Source organism: Rutilus rutilus, assembly GCF_951802725.1.
Source record: "Rutilus rutilus genome assembly, chromosome: 20".
In the NCBI taxonomy this organism is placed as follows: Eukaryota; Metazoa; Chordata; class Actinopteri; order Cypriniformes; family Leuciscidae; genus Rutilus; species Rutilus rutilus.
Window position 1 is genome coordinate 205,001 of NC_140225.1, and position 17,500 is coordinate 222,500.

The 17,500-nt window shown below is 45.4% G+C and overlaps 1 protein-coding gene across 2 annotated transcripts in view; it reads right to left on the bottom strand.

Moving 5' to 3' along the window:
* The window catches only part of klhdc3 (kelch domain containing 3), a 48,218-nt gene that overhangs the window by 28,160 nt on the left and 2,558 nt on the right, over positions 1 to 17,500 (bottom strand). For both annotated transcript variants that reach the window (XM_084391763.1, XM_084391764.1), the window contains exons 2-8: positions 12,056 to 12,286; positions 10,033 to 10,209; positions 6,066 to 6,181; positions 5,906 to 5,977; positions 4,000 to 4,213; positions 3,556 to 3,642; positions 2,712 to 2,820 (exon numbers count right to left, since the gene is read on the bottom strand). In XM_084391763.1, the coding sequence (XP_084247889.1) occupies positions 2,712 to 2,820; positions 3,556 to 3,642; positions 4,000 to 4,213; positions 5,906 to 5,977; positions 6,066 to 6,181; positions 10,033 to 10,209; positions 12,056 to 12,209 (929 nt within the window). In that variant the 5' untranslated portion in view covers positions 12,210 to 12,286. The remainder of the gene's footprint in view (positions 1 to 2,711; positions 2,821 to 3,555; positions 3,643 to 3,999; positions 4,214 to 5,905; positions 5,978 to 6,065; positions 6,182 to 10,032; positions 10,210 to 12,055; positions 12,287 to 17,500) is intronic.

A 17,500-nucleotide genomic window follows, 5' to 3' on the forward strand; every position in this document is an offset into this window, starting at 1 on the left:
ACCGTTCCACATCCTAACACTGGGAATAAAACACCGTTCCACATCCTAACACTGGGAATAAAACACCGTTCCACATCCTAACACTGGGAATAAAACACCGTTTCCACATCCTAACACTGGGAATAAAACACCGTTTCCATCCTAACACTGGGAATAAAACACCGTTTCCATCCAAACACTGGGAATAAAACACCGTTTCCATCCTAACACTGGGAATAAAACACCGTTTCCATCCAAACACTGGGAATAAAACACCGTTCCACATCCTAACACTGGGAATAAAACACCGTTTCCATCCAAACACTGGGAATAAAACACAGTTTCCATCCTAACACTGGGAATAAAACACAGTTTCCATCCAAACACTGGGAATAAAACACAGTTTCCATCCAAACACTGGGAATAAAACACAGTTTCCATCCTAACACTGGGAATAAAACACAGTTTCCATCCAAACACTGGGAATAAAACACAGTTTCCATCCAAACACTGGGAATAAAACACCGTTTCCATCCAAACACTGGGAATAAAACACAGTTTCCATCCTAACACTGGGAATAAAACACAGTTTCCATCCAAACACTGGGAATAAAACACAGTTTCCATCCAAACACTGGGAATAAAACACAGTTTCCATCCTAACACTGGGAATAAAACACAGTTTCCATCCAAACACTGGGAATAAAACACAGTTTCCATCCAAACACTGGGAATAAAACACAGTTTCCATCCAAACACTGGGAATAAAACACCGTTTCCATCACATGTGCTCAGCACAACAAAATTATTCATGCAATATCCCAAAATGTGCATAAACGACAGATGGAAGCAGCTCAGGTTTGTTTCAGAAACCCTCATGACATGTGACTTGTTTTGTCAGGAGTGTGTGTGTGTGTGTGTGTGTGTGTGTGTGTGTGTGTGTGTGTGTGTGTGTGTGTGTGTGTGATCTGCTAATGCTGTCTCACACAGGAAATCATGACTCTTGGGAGGAAATCCTGCTCTGATCCCACAGGGAAACACAAATAAATGAGCCAAAAGTGTTTCACTCTGCTCTCAAACATTAGTCTCCGTACGGCAGATAATCCTGCTTAACTGGAGCACTTCAAGAGTTTAAGAGCAGACACACACACACACACACACACACACACACACTCTCACGGGCCGGCGGGCTTAAAGACGTCTGTGCTTTACAGCTTCTTCATGCAACAAAACTCCTTTAAATGCAGCAAAGATTCAATATAATTGAACGGAAACGCAAATTCAAGTGTTCCAACACGTACTTTTGGTTCGAGAGGAAAGAAGAAAAACAAAAACAAATCAGTTCAAAAACTGTCCAGCCACTAAATACTAAATAGGCAACAAAAAAGAAACAAAATTAGTCCAGTTCAAAACACAGTCAGTGATTCAAACAGCAAAAATAGTTCAGTCAGTGGGAGAGAAAATTATAAAAAATAATAAATTCTCCGATTAAAAACAGTCAACAGTCCCACAATGCAAAGCACTATACACTAAACTGCATGATTTGCATCACAAACTGTTACTATATTATGGACCAGCTCTTTATTTCCCAGTTATCCAGTGCCCAGTTACAGCCCAGTGCTGCGATCATCTAACGGGTTAGGGACTGACTTTTTTATTGATTTTTTATTTATTGTGTATTGCATGTTTTCTTATGTGTATTTATGCGGTGATGTATATGCACTGTGAAGCCAATGACAATCTTACACAACGTGGATAATAATAAAGTAAAGTTGGATAAGAGTGTCCACACATACAGAACTCGTCGCTATAAGGCATGAAGATATTCAGACATTATAAACATTAGCATCATGATTTTCTGTACAGCTCTGAGATAAAGCGTGTTGTGAAAGTGCTGTCCTGAATCTGTCTTATCTTGACCAGCCTTAAACTCATGAGTGTGTGGATCCTGCAGTCGTCTGCTGTCTGACAGATCCCACAATGCAGTGCGTTTCACCGGCTGAGCGGGCGTCTAATTAGGACGCTATCTTCCCTATCAGCCGCTGTGGAGCACACCGGGATAATCCCGACTGCGGATCAGGACCAGGACCCAGCGGGACGCGTCTGATAACGCTGTTAGCCAGATCATTACACTAGCGCTGTTAGCAGATCATCATTACATTAGCGAAGTTAGCATTACACTAGCGCTGTTAGCATTACACTAGCGCTGTTAGCAGATCATCATTACACTAGCAGGATCATTACTCTGCTAGCGGGATCAGGCCATCAGACCAGAGTCTCTCGCTCTCGGGATGAAAGGGAATCTGACGGCTTCCTCAATATAACGCTTGTACAGGATGAGCTTCAGTACGACGTCTCACACACACACACACACACACACACACACACACACACACACACCACATGTCAATCAGGACAGTAGAGAATCGGCTCCCTTCCATTCATGAGTAAGTGAGAATGTGAATTGGCCACAACACACAGGAAGTTTAACTGGATTGTAATTCAAAGTTCAAAATTTACTGAAGTAATTTAAGACAGATAATGCATTCTGGGAAATGTAGTGTTCTGCCACCCTGATGCACTAAAGATAATTAGTAAATAATTTTAAGTATATAAACTAAATACAAACAGGTAGAATTTTAAACTTTTAAAATTTCATTTTAAAACTGTGTGTGACTGTTGAATGATGTCATGTGATGAATGATGTCATGTGAGTGATGCGCTGAGCTCACCTGGTTCCCCCGAAGAGTATGATGCGATCTCCCACCATGCAACAGCACTGCCTCCGCCTGGGACACGGGCCCTTACCCCTCGGCTCCACCTTCCTCCAGGAGAACGCCTCTGAACACACACACACACACACACATCACTGGCTGAAGGACGAGCAGGTGAGCAGTGTGTGCGGAGTACTGATGGACACACACACACACACACACACACACACTCTTTTTCTCTCTCTCTCTCTCACTCACACACAACACACACACACATCACTGGCTGAAGGACGAGCAGGTGAACAGTGTGTGCGGAGTACTGATGGACACACACACACACACACACACACACACACACACACACACACACACACACTCTTTTTCTCTCTCTCTCTCTCTCTCTCTCTCACACACACAACACACTCACACATACACACATCACTGGCTGAAGGACGAGCAGGTGAACAGTGTGTGCGGAGTACTGATGGACACACACTGACACACACACACACACACACACACACACTGACACACTCCACTGAGGAACACAAGAGCCCAGGGTTTGCCTTATCTATGCTGTGTGTGTGATCTCAGCAGAAGGGCCTCGAGCATCTGTGATCTGAGTCGTACGCTCATACACACGTGCCTTATATGGACACACCTCATTACAGCATCAATAGGTTGCCATGGAAACAGGTGGTCAAATGAAATACTTGTTGACAAAACAACACAATCCATTAAACCTGCAGAGAGAATTCCATCATATTGCCCGTGACACATGACCCCAGAACAGTTACAGTGTGTGTGTGTGTGTGTGTGTGTGTGTGTGTGTGTGTGTGTGTGTGAGAATGATGAGAATCACCTGGGTTGAACTTCCAGAGGTCGTTGAAGTGTCGATCTAGACGAGCGTTATAACCACCGAATATATACAGCTCTCCATTATAAGCAACTGTCAGAGGGAAATCAAGAACAGTGTTAACAGTGTGTGTGTGTGTGAGAGTGTGTGTGTGAGTGAGAGTGTGTGTGTGTGAGAGAGAGAGAGAGAGAGAGAGAGAGAGAGAGAGAGAGAGAGAGAGAGAGAGAGAGAGAGAGAGAGAGAGAGAGAGAGAGAGAGAGAGAGAGAGAGAGAGAGAGAGAGAGAGAGAGAGAGAGAGAGTGAGTGTGTGTGTGTGTGTGTGTGTGTGTGTGTGTGTGTGTGTGTGTCTCACAGGCGGAGTGGCTCCGTCGGCCCTCAGGCAGTAGTTGGGCGGACGCTGTGTTAGTGTGTGTGTGTGTGTGTGTGTGTGTGTGTGTGTGTGTGTCTCACAGGCGGAGTGGCTCCGTCGGCCCTCAGGCAGTAGTTGGGCGGACGCTGTGTTCATCCAGCTGTTGGTCTCGGTGTCGAAGATCTTGATCTTGTTGCAGTAAATCTCGTTGTTGGAGTGAAACGGCCCGAATCGATCCGCTCGTCCGCCGAACACAAACATCTTCGAGCCGATGATCGTGGCAGAGTGGAAATCTCTCCATCGAGCCGGAGTTCCCTGAGGACACACACACACACACACAGTCAGAGTACAGAACAGAGTACAGGCGAGATGAAGCTCCACGGCTCTCTCTAGTGGCAGCAGACCGTAAACACACACACTCGCTAAATGTCGCACTCACTCACTCACACACACACTCACCCGGGCGTTGACCAGTGACCGGCACATGCTACTGGTGTCCACAGACACACACACACTCACCCGGGCGTTGACCAGTGAACAGCACATGCTACTGGTGTCCACAGACACACACACACACACACACACACACACACACACACACACACACACACTCACCCGGGCGTTGACCAGTGACCAGCACATGCTACTGGTGTCCACAGACACACACACACACACACACACACACACACACACACACACTCACCCGGGTGTTGACCAGTGACCAGCACATGCTACTGGTGTCCACAGACACACACACACACACACACACTCACCCGGGCGTTGACCAGTGACCAGCACATGCTACTGGTGTCCACAGACACACACACACACACACACACACACACACACACACACACACACACACACTCACCCGGGTGTTGACCAGTGACCAGCACATGCTACTGGTGTCCACAGACACACACACACACACACACACACACACACACACACACACACACACACACTCACCCGGGTGTTGACCAGTGACCAGCACATGCTACTGGTGTCCACAGACACACACACACACACACACTCACCCGGGCGTTGACCAGTGACCAGCACATGCTACTGGTGTCCACACACACACACACACACACACACACTCACCCGGGTGTTGACCAGTGACCAGCACATGCTACTGGTGTCCACAGACACACACACACACACACACACACACACACACACACACACACTCACCCGGGTGTTGACCAGTGACCAGCACATGCTACTGGTGTCCACAGACACACACACACACACACACACACACACTCACCCGGGTGTTGACCAGTGACCAGCACATGCTACTGGTGTCCACAGACACACACACACACACACACACACACACACACACACACACACACACACTCACCCGGGTGTTGACCAGTGACCAGCACATGCTACTGGTGTCCACAGACACACACACACACACACACACACACACACACACACTCACCCGGGTGTTGACCAGTGACCAGCACATGCTACTGGTGTCCACACACACACACACACACACACACACTCACCCGGGTGTTGACCAGTGACCAGCACATGCTACTGGTGTCCACAGACACACACACACACACACACACACACACACACACACACACACACACACACACACACACTCACCCGGGTGTTGACCAGTGACCAGCACATGCTACTGGTGTCCACAGACACACACACACACACACACACACACACACACACACACACACACACACACACTCACCCGGGTGTTGACCAGTGACCAGCACATGCTACTGGTGTCCACAGACACACACACACACACACACACACACACTCACCCGGGCGTTGACCAGTGACCGGCACATGCTACTGGTGTCCACAGACACACACACACACACACACACACTCACCCGGGCGTTGACCAGTGACCGGCACATGCTACTGGTGTCCACAGACACACACACACTCACCCGGGCGTTGACCAGTGACCAGCACATGCTACTGGTGTCCACAGACACACACACACACACACACACTCACCCGGGCGTTGACCAGTGACCAGCACATGCTACTGGTGTCCAGCTTGTGAATGTCATTGGAGAAACAGTCGGCCTGAGAACACAAACACACACACACACGTCTCAAACACAGGTTCATCATGTTAGCACTGAAGTTCATCACTGAAGACACACACACACACCAGCTGCTCGTATCCACCGAAGATGAACATGGCTTTTCCCAGAACGCAGGCCGAGTGTCCGTCTCTGGCGCCCGGAACCGTTCCGGAGATCTTGGGGGTGAACCATCGGTGCTGATCTGAGAACAGAACAAGCATTAGCAGGAGAAACACACAACCAGAGCCAGTGACACAAACACCATCGGACCCCAGTCACGCTCTCCAACTCCACTGGGTTCTTCTGAGTGTATCGTGTGTGTCGCTCGAGGAGGATGAGGAGGATTCCTCTTCATCAGGATCAGTGTAACATCATTACTCACTGACGTTACACTGATGCTGCAGCTGATCTGAGAAACTCTTGTTTTTGTGTGTGAAAATTAAATCATGATCAAGAAAAAACAAGATGAAACGGTGGAACAAATAGAAATGCTTTTGTGCATTCTTTAGAAATATGGTCATACTTTACAATAAAGTTTGTTAAAATTAGTTAATGAGTGAGGCTGCGTAAGTCTGCGAGAGTCTGCGAGAGTCTGAGTGAGTCTGAGTGAGTCTGCGAGGGACTGCGAGAGTCTGCGAGAGACTGCGAGAGACTGCAAGAGTCTGCGAGAGACTGCGAGAGTCTGAGAGAGACTGCGAGAGTCTGCGAGAGACTGCGAGAGTCTGAGTGAGTCTGAGTGAGTCTGCGAGAGACTGCGAGAGTCTGCGAGAGTCTGCGAGAGTCTGAGTGAGTCTGAGTGAGTCTGCGAGAGACTGCGAGAGTCTGCGAGAGACTGCGAGAGTCTGAGTGAGTCTGAGTGAGTCTGCGAGAGACTGCGAGAGTCTGCGAGAGTCTGCGAGAGTCTGAGTGAGTCTGCGAGAGACTGCGAGAGTCTGAGTGAGTCTGCGAGAGTCAGTGAGTCTGAGTGAGTCTGCGAGAGACTGCGAGAGTCTGCGAGAGACTGCGAGAGTCTGCGAGAGACTGCGAGAGTCTGCGAGAGTCTGAGTGAGTCTGAGTGAGTCTGAGTGAGTCTGCGAGAGACTGCGAGAGTCTGCGAGAGACTGCGAGAGTCTGCGAGAGACTGCGAGAGTCTGAGTGAGTCTGCGAGAGACTGCGAGAGACTGCGAGAGTCTGCGAGAGACTGCGAGAGTCTGAGAGAGACTGCGAGAGTCTGCGAGAGACTGCGAGAGTCTGCGAGAGACTGCGAGAGTGAGTGAGTCTGAGTGAGTCTGCGAGAGACTGCGAGAGTCTGCGAGAGACTGCGAGAGTCTGAGTGAGTCTGAGTGAGTCTGCGAGAGACTGCGAGAGTCTGCGAGAGACTGCGAGAGTCTGAGTGAGTCTGAGTGAGTCTGCGAGAGACTGCGAGAGACTGCGAGAGTCTGCGAGAGTCTGAGTGAGTCTGCGAGAGTCTGCGAGAGACAGCGAGAGTCTGAGTGAGTCTGAGTGAGTCTGCGAGAGACTGCGAGAGTCTGCGAGAGACTGCGAGAGTCTGCGAGAGTCTGAGTGAGTCTGCGAGAGACTGCGAGAGTCTGCGAGAGTCTGAGTGAGTCTGAGTGAGTCTGCGAGAGACTGCGAGAGTCTGCGAGAGTCTGAGTGAGTCTGAGTGAGTCTGCGAGAGACTGAGTGAGTCTGCGAGAGACTGCGAGAGTCTGAGTGAGTCTGAGTGAGTCTGTGAGAGACTGCGAGAGTCTGAGTGAGTCTGCGAGAGACTGCGAGAGTCTGCGAGAGACTGCGAGAGTCTGAGTGAGTCTGCGAGAGACTGCGAGAGTCTGCGAGAGACTGCGAGAGTCTGCGAGAGACTGCGAGAGTCTGAGAGAGACTGCGAGAGTCTGCGAGAGTCTGAGTGAGTCTGAGTGAGTCTGCGAGAGACTGCGAGAGTCTGCGAGAGACTGCGAGAGTCAGAGAGACTGCGAGAGTCTACGAGAGACTGCGAGAGTCTGCGAGAGACTGCGAGAGTCTGCGTGGGTCTGAGAGAGACTGCGAGAGTCTGCGAGAGACTGCGAGAGTCTGCGAGAGTCTGAGAGAGTCTGAGTGAGTCTGAGTGAGTCTGCGAGAGACTGCGAGAGTCTGCGAGAGTCTGCGAGAGTCTGAGTGAGTCTGAGTGAGTCTGCGAGAGACTGCGAGAGTCTGCGAGAGTCTGAGTGAGTCTGAGTGAGTCTGAGTGAGTCTGCGAGAGACTGCGAGAGTCTGCGAGAGACTGCGAGAGTCTGAGTGAGTCTGAGAGAGTCTGCGAGAGTCTGCGAGAGTCTGAGTGAGTCTGCGAGAGACTGCGAGAGTCTGAGTGAGTCTGAGTGAGTCTGCGAGAGACTGCGAGAGTCTGCGAGAGACTGCGAGAGTCTGCGAGAGTCTGAGAGAGACTGCGAGAGTCTGCGAGAGTCTGAGTGAGTCTGAGTGAGTCTGCGAGAGACTGCGAGAGTCTGCGAGAGTCTGAGAGAGACTGCGAGAGTCTGCGAGAGACTGCGAGAGTCTGCGAGAGACTGCGTGGGTCTGCGTGAGTCTGAGTGAGTCTGAATGAGTCTGAATGAGTCTGCGAGAGTCTGCATGAGTAAGAGTGAGTCTGCATGAGTAAGAGTGAGTCTGCATGAGTAAGAGTGAGTCTGCAAGAGTCCGCGAGAGTCTGCGTGGGTCTGCGAGAGTCTGCGTGAGTCTGAGAGAGTCTGAGAGAGACTGCGAGAGACTGCGAGAGACTGCGAGAGTCTGCGAGAGTCTGAGTGAGTCTGAGTGAGTCTGCGAGAGACTGAGTGAGTCTGCGAGAGACTGCGAGAGTCTGAGTGAGTCTGAGTGAGTCTGTGAGAGACTGCGAGAGTCTGCGAGAGTCTGAGTGAGTCTGCGAGAGACTGCGAGAGTCTGCGAGAGACTGCGAGAGTCTGAGTGAGTCTGCGAGAGACTGCGAGAGTCTGCGAGAGACTGCGAGAGTCTGCGAGAGACTGCGAGAGTCTGAGAGAGACTGCGAGAGTCTGCGAGAGTCTGAGTGAGTCTGAGTGAGTCTGCGAGAGACTGCGAGAGTCTGCGAGAGACTGCGAGAGTCAGAGAGACTGCGAGAGTCTACGAGAGACTGCGAGAGTCTGCGAGAGACTGCGAGAGTCTGCGTGGGTCTGAGAGAGACTGCGAGAGTCTGCGAGAGACTGCGAGAGTCTGCGAGAGTCTGAGAGAGTCTGAGTGAGTCTGAGTGAGTCTGCGAGAGACTGCGAGAGTCTGCGAGAGTCTGCGAGAGTCTGAGTGAGTCTGAGTGAGTCTGCGAGAGACTGCGAGAGTCTGCGAGAGTCTGAGTGAGTCTGAGTGAGTCTGAGTGAGTCTGCGAGAGACTGCGAGAGTCTGCGAGAGACTGCGAGAGTCTGAGTGAGTCTGAGAGAGTCTGCGAGAGTCTGCGAGAGTCTGAGTGAGTCTGCGAGAGACTGCGAGAGTCTGAGTGAGTCTGAGTGAGTCTGAGTGAGTCTGCGAGAGACTGCGAGAGTCTGCGAGAGTCTGCGAGAGTCTGAGAGAGACTGCGAGAGTCTGCGAGAGTCTGAGTGAGTCTGAGTGAGTCTGCGAGAGACTGCGAGAGTCTGCGAGAGTCTGAGAGAGACTGCGAGAGTCTGCGAGAGACTGCGAGAGTCTGCGAGAGTCTGCGTGGGTCTGCGTGAGTCTGAGTGAGTCTGAATGAGTCTGAATGAGTCTGCGAGAGTCTGCATGAGTAAGAGTGAGTCTGCATGAGTAAGAGTGAGTCTGCATGAGTAAGAGTGAGTCTGCAAGAGTCCGCGAGAGTCTGCGTGGGTCTGCGAGAGTCTGCGTGAGTCTGAGAGAGTCTGAGAGAGACTGCGAGAGACTGCGAGAGACTGCGAGAGTCTGCGAGAGTCTGCGAGAGTCTGCGTGAGTCTGCGTGAGTCTGCGTGAGTCTGCGTGGGTCTGCGTGGGTCTGAATGAGTCTGCATGAGTCTGCATGAGTCTGCATGAGTCTGCATGAGTCTTTGTGAGTCTGCATGAGTAAGAGTGAGTCTGCGTGAGACTGAGAGAGTCTGCAAGAGCGCCACCTACTGACGTCGAAGGCGTACAGCACGTTACACGCGCCCTCTGTGTCGTTCCTGCCACCCCAGATGAAGATGGTCTCGTCCAGCAGGACAGCGGTGTGTCCGTAGCGCATGTAGGGAACCTCCCGAGTGTGTTCTCGTCCTCCGGTGCGCACCGGCGGCAGCTTCGTCCAGCGCAGAGACACTGCCGACACAAACACGCACATGAGACGCTCGCAGACACACACACACACACACACACAAGACGCTCACATGAGATGCTCACACACATACAAATCAGACACACACACACACACACACAAGACGCTCACATACGGATCCAGCAAACCTCAAAGACACCATTCAGTTTAACTCAATTAAACTTTATTTGTATAGCACTTTCCACTATTACATTGTTTCAAAGCATCTTCACAAGAAATGCGGTAACACTTTACAATAAGGTTCTTTAGTTAACACTAGGCATGTACCGGTATAAAATTTTCATGCTGCGATTAATTGATTGAGCTTTTATCACGGTATACGGTATTATCACGATATTTTAATTGCACAAGAGAAACGGATGGATTGGGGGGGGAAGTAAAAAAAACAACTTGCATCACAATAGGTGTAATTGTGATCAACATTTGGTAACTAAACAGAATTGTATTAAGTTTAGTTACAACATGTTACAATGTTTACATGGTACAATGACTGGTAGGCTACTGTTTGTATTATTGCTTAACACAATTTTCAAGATTTCAATTCTTAAGAAAAAATACATCTCACATAATGCTGTAAACATACAGAGCGCCCTATCAGCTGGTATTATTAAAGGTTAAAAATATCAAATTAAATTAAATATAATGCGGTTTTCATTATAATAACAATTATGTAATGACACAAGTAAAAATAGAATAAATATGTAATATAGTGCACATATTTAGCTAAATACTCCTCTCTATATTTTTTCTAGTCAACTAACGTGCTGGTCATTAAATGGCTTTCCTGAGGTAAATGTAACGTTCTCTTTCCGTGGCTGAAAACACTGATTGATCGATATTATGTATGAGGCATAAATACCTTTCGGTAAGTTGTACTGTATCTTTAAATAAAAAGTAGCAGATGATCGGTTTACTTGAACTGAGGCGCTACAGCGATCGGTCACGTCACATTTACAAGCACCAAAACGGTATTTATTGTCTGAATTTCGTAATAAAATGGACAGAACCTGAGAGCTGAGAATTGTTCTCATATCAAAAGTAACCTGCTCTGTCTAGTCTGTCGGTGTCAGTGTCCTCTTTGCTCCGTGATTTTTCTCTGCGTGAGAAAATGGATGTGTGGCGTGAGAGCGTGTGAAAAGTGTCGATTGCGTGAGTCTGGCGCTGAATGCGTAGAGTTGGCAGCCCTGCTTTTAGAAGGGGGATGAATCGTCGGCAGCGTTCCTCTTTCCGCCGTGCTTCTTCTCCATGTGAGGATTCATTACATTAGACTAGAGTTTACATCAGAGTGCGCACGTGTTTCGCGCAGCATATACGCAGTGTTTGTTCAAGCGGTTGGTGGAAAATAAGATAATGCACGTTCTAAAAATCTAAATTCTGATCTATTATTTTTTACGGTATTCTGAAGTGCCCGTGATAACAATATCGTGCATATTCATTACCGCGATTTATCGCATTACCGAATACCGGCACATGTCTAGTTAACACTAGTTAATGTATTAACTAACATGACCTAACAATGAGCAGTACATTTGTTACTGTATTTATTAATCTTTGTTAATGTTACTTAATAAAAATCCAGCTGTTCGAATAATGTAATGAACCTTATAGTAAAGTGTTACCGGAAACGCTTGTTTCAATGTTACAATTTAAGAAGTATTCTGTTATTAGTCAGAGATGAGTGTGTCAAAGTGAGAGTGATGCTCAGCTATAATATAATGCATGTGATGTCATGTGTTCAGAGTCAGACTGACACATGAGACTTTCATCTGAATTTGAATATCGTGTTGAGCTGATTTGCATATGAGTGTGAGTGGCAGGTCTGTCCCTCACCGGTGTTGAAGACGTGCACGTCGATCTGCCGGAGCGTGTCGTAGTCTTCCCCCGAGCAGTACCCGCCGAACGAGTACACCTTGTGCCCGACCGCCACCGCCGCGTGGTTGACCCGCCGCGGGCCGCCCTCCAGGTGCACCGTCCAGCGTAACATCCCACGCCTAGACCTCCATCAGCACCATCAGCAGCCGCATCACTGCTCCGTCAGACCAGCGGCCAATCAGAGGACAGCTGGGGGGGATTTTATAACACTTTATTAAAGGGATAGGTCACCCAAAAATGAAAATTAGCCCATGATTTACTCTCCCTCAAGTCATCCTAGGTGTATATGACATTCTTCTTTCAGACGAATACAATCAGAGTTATATAAAAGAATGTCCTGGCTCTTCCAAGCTTTATAATGGCAGTGAATGGCCGTTTCTGTCCTGAGTCCATAAAAGTGCATCCATGCACTTTTATGGCGGACAGATGCACTTTTATGATGGATAGATGCACTTTTATGATGGATAGATGCACTTTTATGATGGATAGATGCACTTTTATGGCGGATAGATGCACTTTTATGATGGATAGATGCACTTTTATGGCAGACAGATGCACTTTTATGATGGATAGATGCACTTTTATGATGGATAGATGCACTTTTAAAATGGATAGATGCACTTTTAAAATGGATAGATGCACTTTTATGATGGATAGATGCACTTTTATGATGGATAGATGCACTTTTATGATGGATAGATGCACTTTTATGATGGATAGATGCACTTTTATGGCAGACAGATGCACTTTTATGATGGATAGATGCACTTTTATGATGGATAGATGCACTTTTAAAATGGATAGATGCACTTTTATGATGGATAGATGCACTTTTATGATGGATAGATGCACTTTTATGATGGATAGATGCACTTTTATGATGGATAGATGCACTTTTATGGCGGATAGATGCACTTTTATGATGGATAGATGCACTTTTATGGCAGACAGATGCACTTTTATGATGGATAGATGCACTTTTATGATGGATAGATGCACTTTTATGATGGATAGATGCACTTTTATGATGGATAGATGCACTTTTATGATGGATAGATGCACTTTTATGATGATAGATGCACTTTTATGATGGACAGATGCACTTTTATGGCAGACAGATGCACTTTTATGATGATAGATGCACTTTTATGATGGATAGATGCACTTTTAAAATGGATAGATGCACTTTTATGATGGATAGGTGCACTTTTATGGCGGATAGATGCACTTTTATGATGGATAGATGCACTTTTATGATGGATAGATGCACTTTTATGATGGATAGATGCACTTTTATGGCGGATAGATGCACTTTTATGATGGATAGATGCACTTTTATGGCGGATAGATGCACTTTTATGGCGGATAGATGCACTTTTATGATGGATAGATGCACTTTTATGATGGATAGATGCACTTTTATGATGGATAGATGCACTTTTATGGCGGATAGATGCACTTTTATGATGGATAGATGCACTTTTATGATGGATATATGCACTTTTATGATGGACAGATGCACTTTTATGATGGATAGATGCACTTTTATGATGGATAGATGCACTTTTATGATGGATAGATGCACTTTTATGGCGGATAGATGCACTTTTATGATGGATAGATGCACTTTTATGATGGATATATGCACTTTTATGATGGACAGATGCACTTTTATGATGGATAGATGCACTTTTATGATGGATAGATGCACTTTTATGATGGATAGATGCACTTTTATGATGGATAGATGGGTGGTTGACGTGAACTCAAATCCAAAGTGGAAAAAAAAATATTTCTAAAATGTATGTCAAATGTCTTATAATTATATTGCTTAATATGTGAATAACTCAAAACTAAATGTGTCCCTTTCTAATTCCTTATTTATTTAGCATTTTATTAACTTTTTTGTGTGGTAGTCCCAAATATTGTCCACCGGTGTGACAACATTTTTTATGTTAATATTTAATTCAGAGATTGTGTGACAGATAAGACAAATATGCACAATCCTTATCAATTTGTCCTTATTACATTCCCACATCAAAAGTAACCAATAAAAATTCACAATCATGTTATTATCCCACTATAAGATGTACACATAGGGACTTTACCCAAACGCCTGGATTATATTCAATATAATTAGTATAAAACCTAATGAAGCTTCAATCCATCCTTATATGTGCATAGTGATGATATCATTATTATACTATTCAACACCTTTTACATAAATTTGTGCATTTAAAGGACTTTTCCACTTATAATTCAGTTTGTCACACCACAGGACATTTCGTCACACCATTGGACAACAAAAAGTACCGGTATGCCCCTGTTTTGTACAAAGTCACATTTATTATTTCTTGTTCAAATAATTTTAAAAAATCATTAAAATAAAGTTACAACTCCAAGTTCAAATGTGTTTTGTACAATAAAGTCAGAAGAAAGAAGAATAAACGATGCGCGTGGAATCTGCCTAACAAACATCGATTTCATTGGCCTTTTTATGCAGTGGTATTACGCAACAAGGAAGTGTATATACAAACTGGATACCACTGTTTTCAGTGGAATCTGAGAAATGCGGCAAACAAGACCGCACCTCTCTATCATTAACAGTTTTTAAGATAATTACACATATGTAAAAGTACGCAATTTTGGGCGGTATCGCCTAATCTGTCCCCATAACATTTATATTCATATCCCATTGAAATGTGCGATCTCAAGAGCTTAAAACCATAGACAGTATATAAACTGGACACAGCGACCCTATTGGATTCAACGGAGACAAGTGAAGTCAATTAGAAGCTCTCACTTCCTGGTGGTCGAGTGTACTGCGCAGACTCAAACTGAGCTTGACGACGTAGATGTGACGTGAGCAAACCGTCTGTCTTCTAGTAGCTGTGCCAAGAGAAATCTGAATCATTCCCTTCCAAAACTTGCAGAGACGAAGAGTGTAAGTAGGAGCTGTCCATGAGCTAGGAGCAGGAGAAACTTTTGCTAAGTATTCTGATTAATTATTTTGTCATTTTGCCTCCACGTCCCCCCGATTGCCCGCGAGCTTCTCCTCCTGTCCATTCGGTAATTCTCTACTGTGCGACAGAGAGTTGCGTGGTTATGACGCAATCGTTAGCCTATTTTTACAAAAACTGCATCTACGGGGCCATAGTGTAAGATACAAGGGGCCGTAACGTAAGATACAAGGGGCCGTAACGTAAGATACAAGGGGCCGTAACGTAAGATACAAGGGGCCATAACGTAAGATACAAGGGGCCATAATGTAAGATACAAGGTAATGGAGCCATTTATACATTTTAGTGTTTCTTTAGTAATAAATAATGGACAAATGGAGTCTTTAAACGCCTCAGATGTAAAGTTATTCGCTGTCAAAGTGACACCAAAATGAATGGGAGTCAATGGGATGCTAACAGCAGGTGATGGTCTGCTAATCAATGGCGGCGCCCGGGAGAAGCTTCAATATTTTATGAAACCCTGCCCTCCTGCTTAAAACAGCTAACTGAGCTAGCGATGACTCTCCTCTTCCTGATTCGCATCAGCTATGAAATCAGCATGATATGATTAGTTTCTAAAGCTGTCAATCATCTCACGTGAACCAACCAGACCATAAGGCTGTTCTAATGCAATGACGCTGTCTGTGTATAGTTCCTCATTCTGAGCTACAAACACAACTAAACACATCTTTTCATCTGATTCAAGAAGCTAATAAATGCAGGATTCAAATATATCTGTTTTGTGTGTGTGATTTCTGTCCGATTTTGGTTATTTTATAGGAACAAAGAATGTTTACGTCCACTGGTGTGACAGCCATTTCCACCAGTGTGACGCTGATTTCATGTCACACTATAGGATAGTGCTGTCACACCAGTGGACATTTTCAAGATCAAGGCCAGTTTGCAGCCTAGTTATATGAGAGACAGTCTTCAATCCTGACTAACAGTGTTAAGGTTTACATTATTTTCAATAGTCAATCAATATAAATTGATGAAAATTTTCAGATCAATACTTAGATTATGTCACACCAAAGGACTGCATAATGGATCCCATTTCCAACAGTGCAAGGAAATAGCAATATTATGAAAATATTTGAAACAGGACTCACCTTGTGGGCAGTCCATGTAGCCTACTCCAGTGAGGTCTACTGTACTTCCTGGATGAAGAAGGGCCCCTCTCAGTAATAGGGTGCCCAAATTAATGCCTGTTTTATATCTACAGAATGGCGTCACACCAGGTGGACACCAGTTTTGCGGACAAAATGTAATGCGTCACAATTATTTTAAATGGGGACCTTATGATTTATAACCTTTAGTTTCATTAAGTTAACACCGCTATAACATCTATTCAAGTATTTTAATGTATTTGGACTTATTTTTAATTTAATTACGGTAGTTTTAAGATAAGCAACGCTACCCCGGACAGTCACGCCAGTGGACAAATGTCATGTTTAAAACTAAATATTTACATATTTGAATTATAATACTCATTAATTACAGATGTATTAGTTCTGGAAGATTAAACTGTATATAACAACAGATATTTTAATTAAATATTATATATTTTTATTTATATTTGTCACCATGAACACAAAAATGTAGCGTCACGTCAACCACCCAGATGCACTTTTATGATGGACAGATGCACTTTTATGGCGGACAGATGCACTTTTATGATGGACAGATGCACTTTTATGGCGGATAGATGCACTTTTATGATGGACAGATGCACTTTTATGGCAGACAGATGCACTTTTATGATGGACAGATGCACTTTTATGGCGGATAGATGCACTTTTATGATGGATAGATGCACTTTTATGATGGACAGATGCACTTTTATGGCGGACAGATGCACTTTTATGATGGATAGATGCACTTTTATGATGGATAGATGCACTTTTATGATGGATAGATGCACTTTTATGGCGGATAGATGCACTTTTATGATGGATAGATGCACTTTTATGATGGATAGATGCACTTTTATGATGGACAGATGCACTTTTATGGCGGACAGATGCACTTTTATGATGGATAGATGCACTTTTATGATGGATAGATGCACTTTTATGATGGATAGATGCACTTTTATGATGGATAGATGCACTTTTATGGCGGATAGATGCACTTTTATGGCGGATAGATGCACTTTTATGATGGATAGATGCACTTTTATGATGGATAGATGCACTTTTATGATGGATAGATGCACTTTTATGGCAGACAGATGCACTTTTATGATGGATAGATGCACTTTTATCATGGATAGATGCACTTTTATCATGGATAGATGCACTTTTATCATGGATAGATGCACTTTTATGGCGGATAGATGCACTTTTATGATGGATAGATGCACTTTTATGGCGGATAGATGCACTTTTATGATGGATAGATGCAC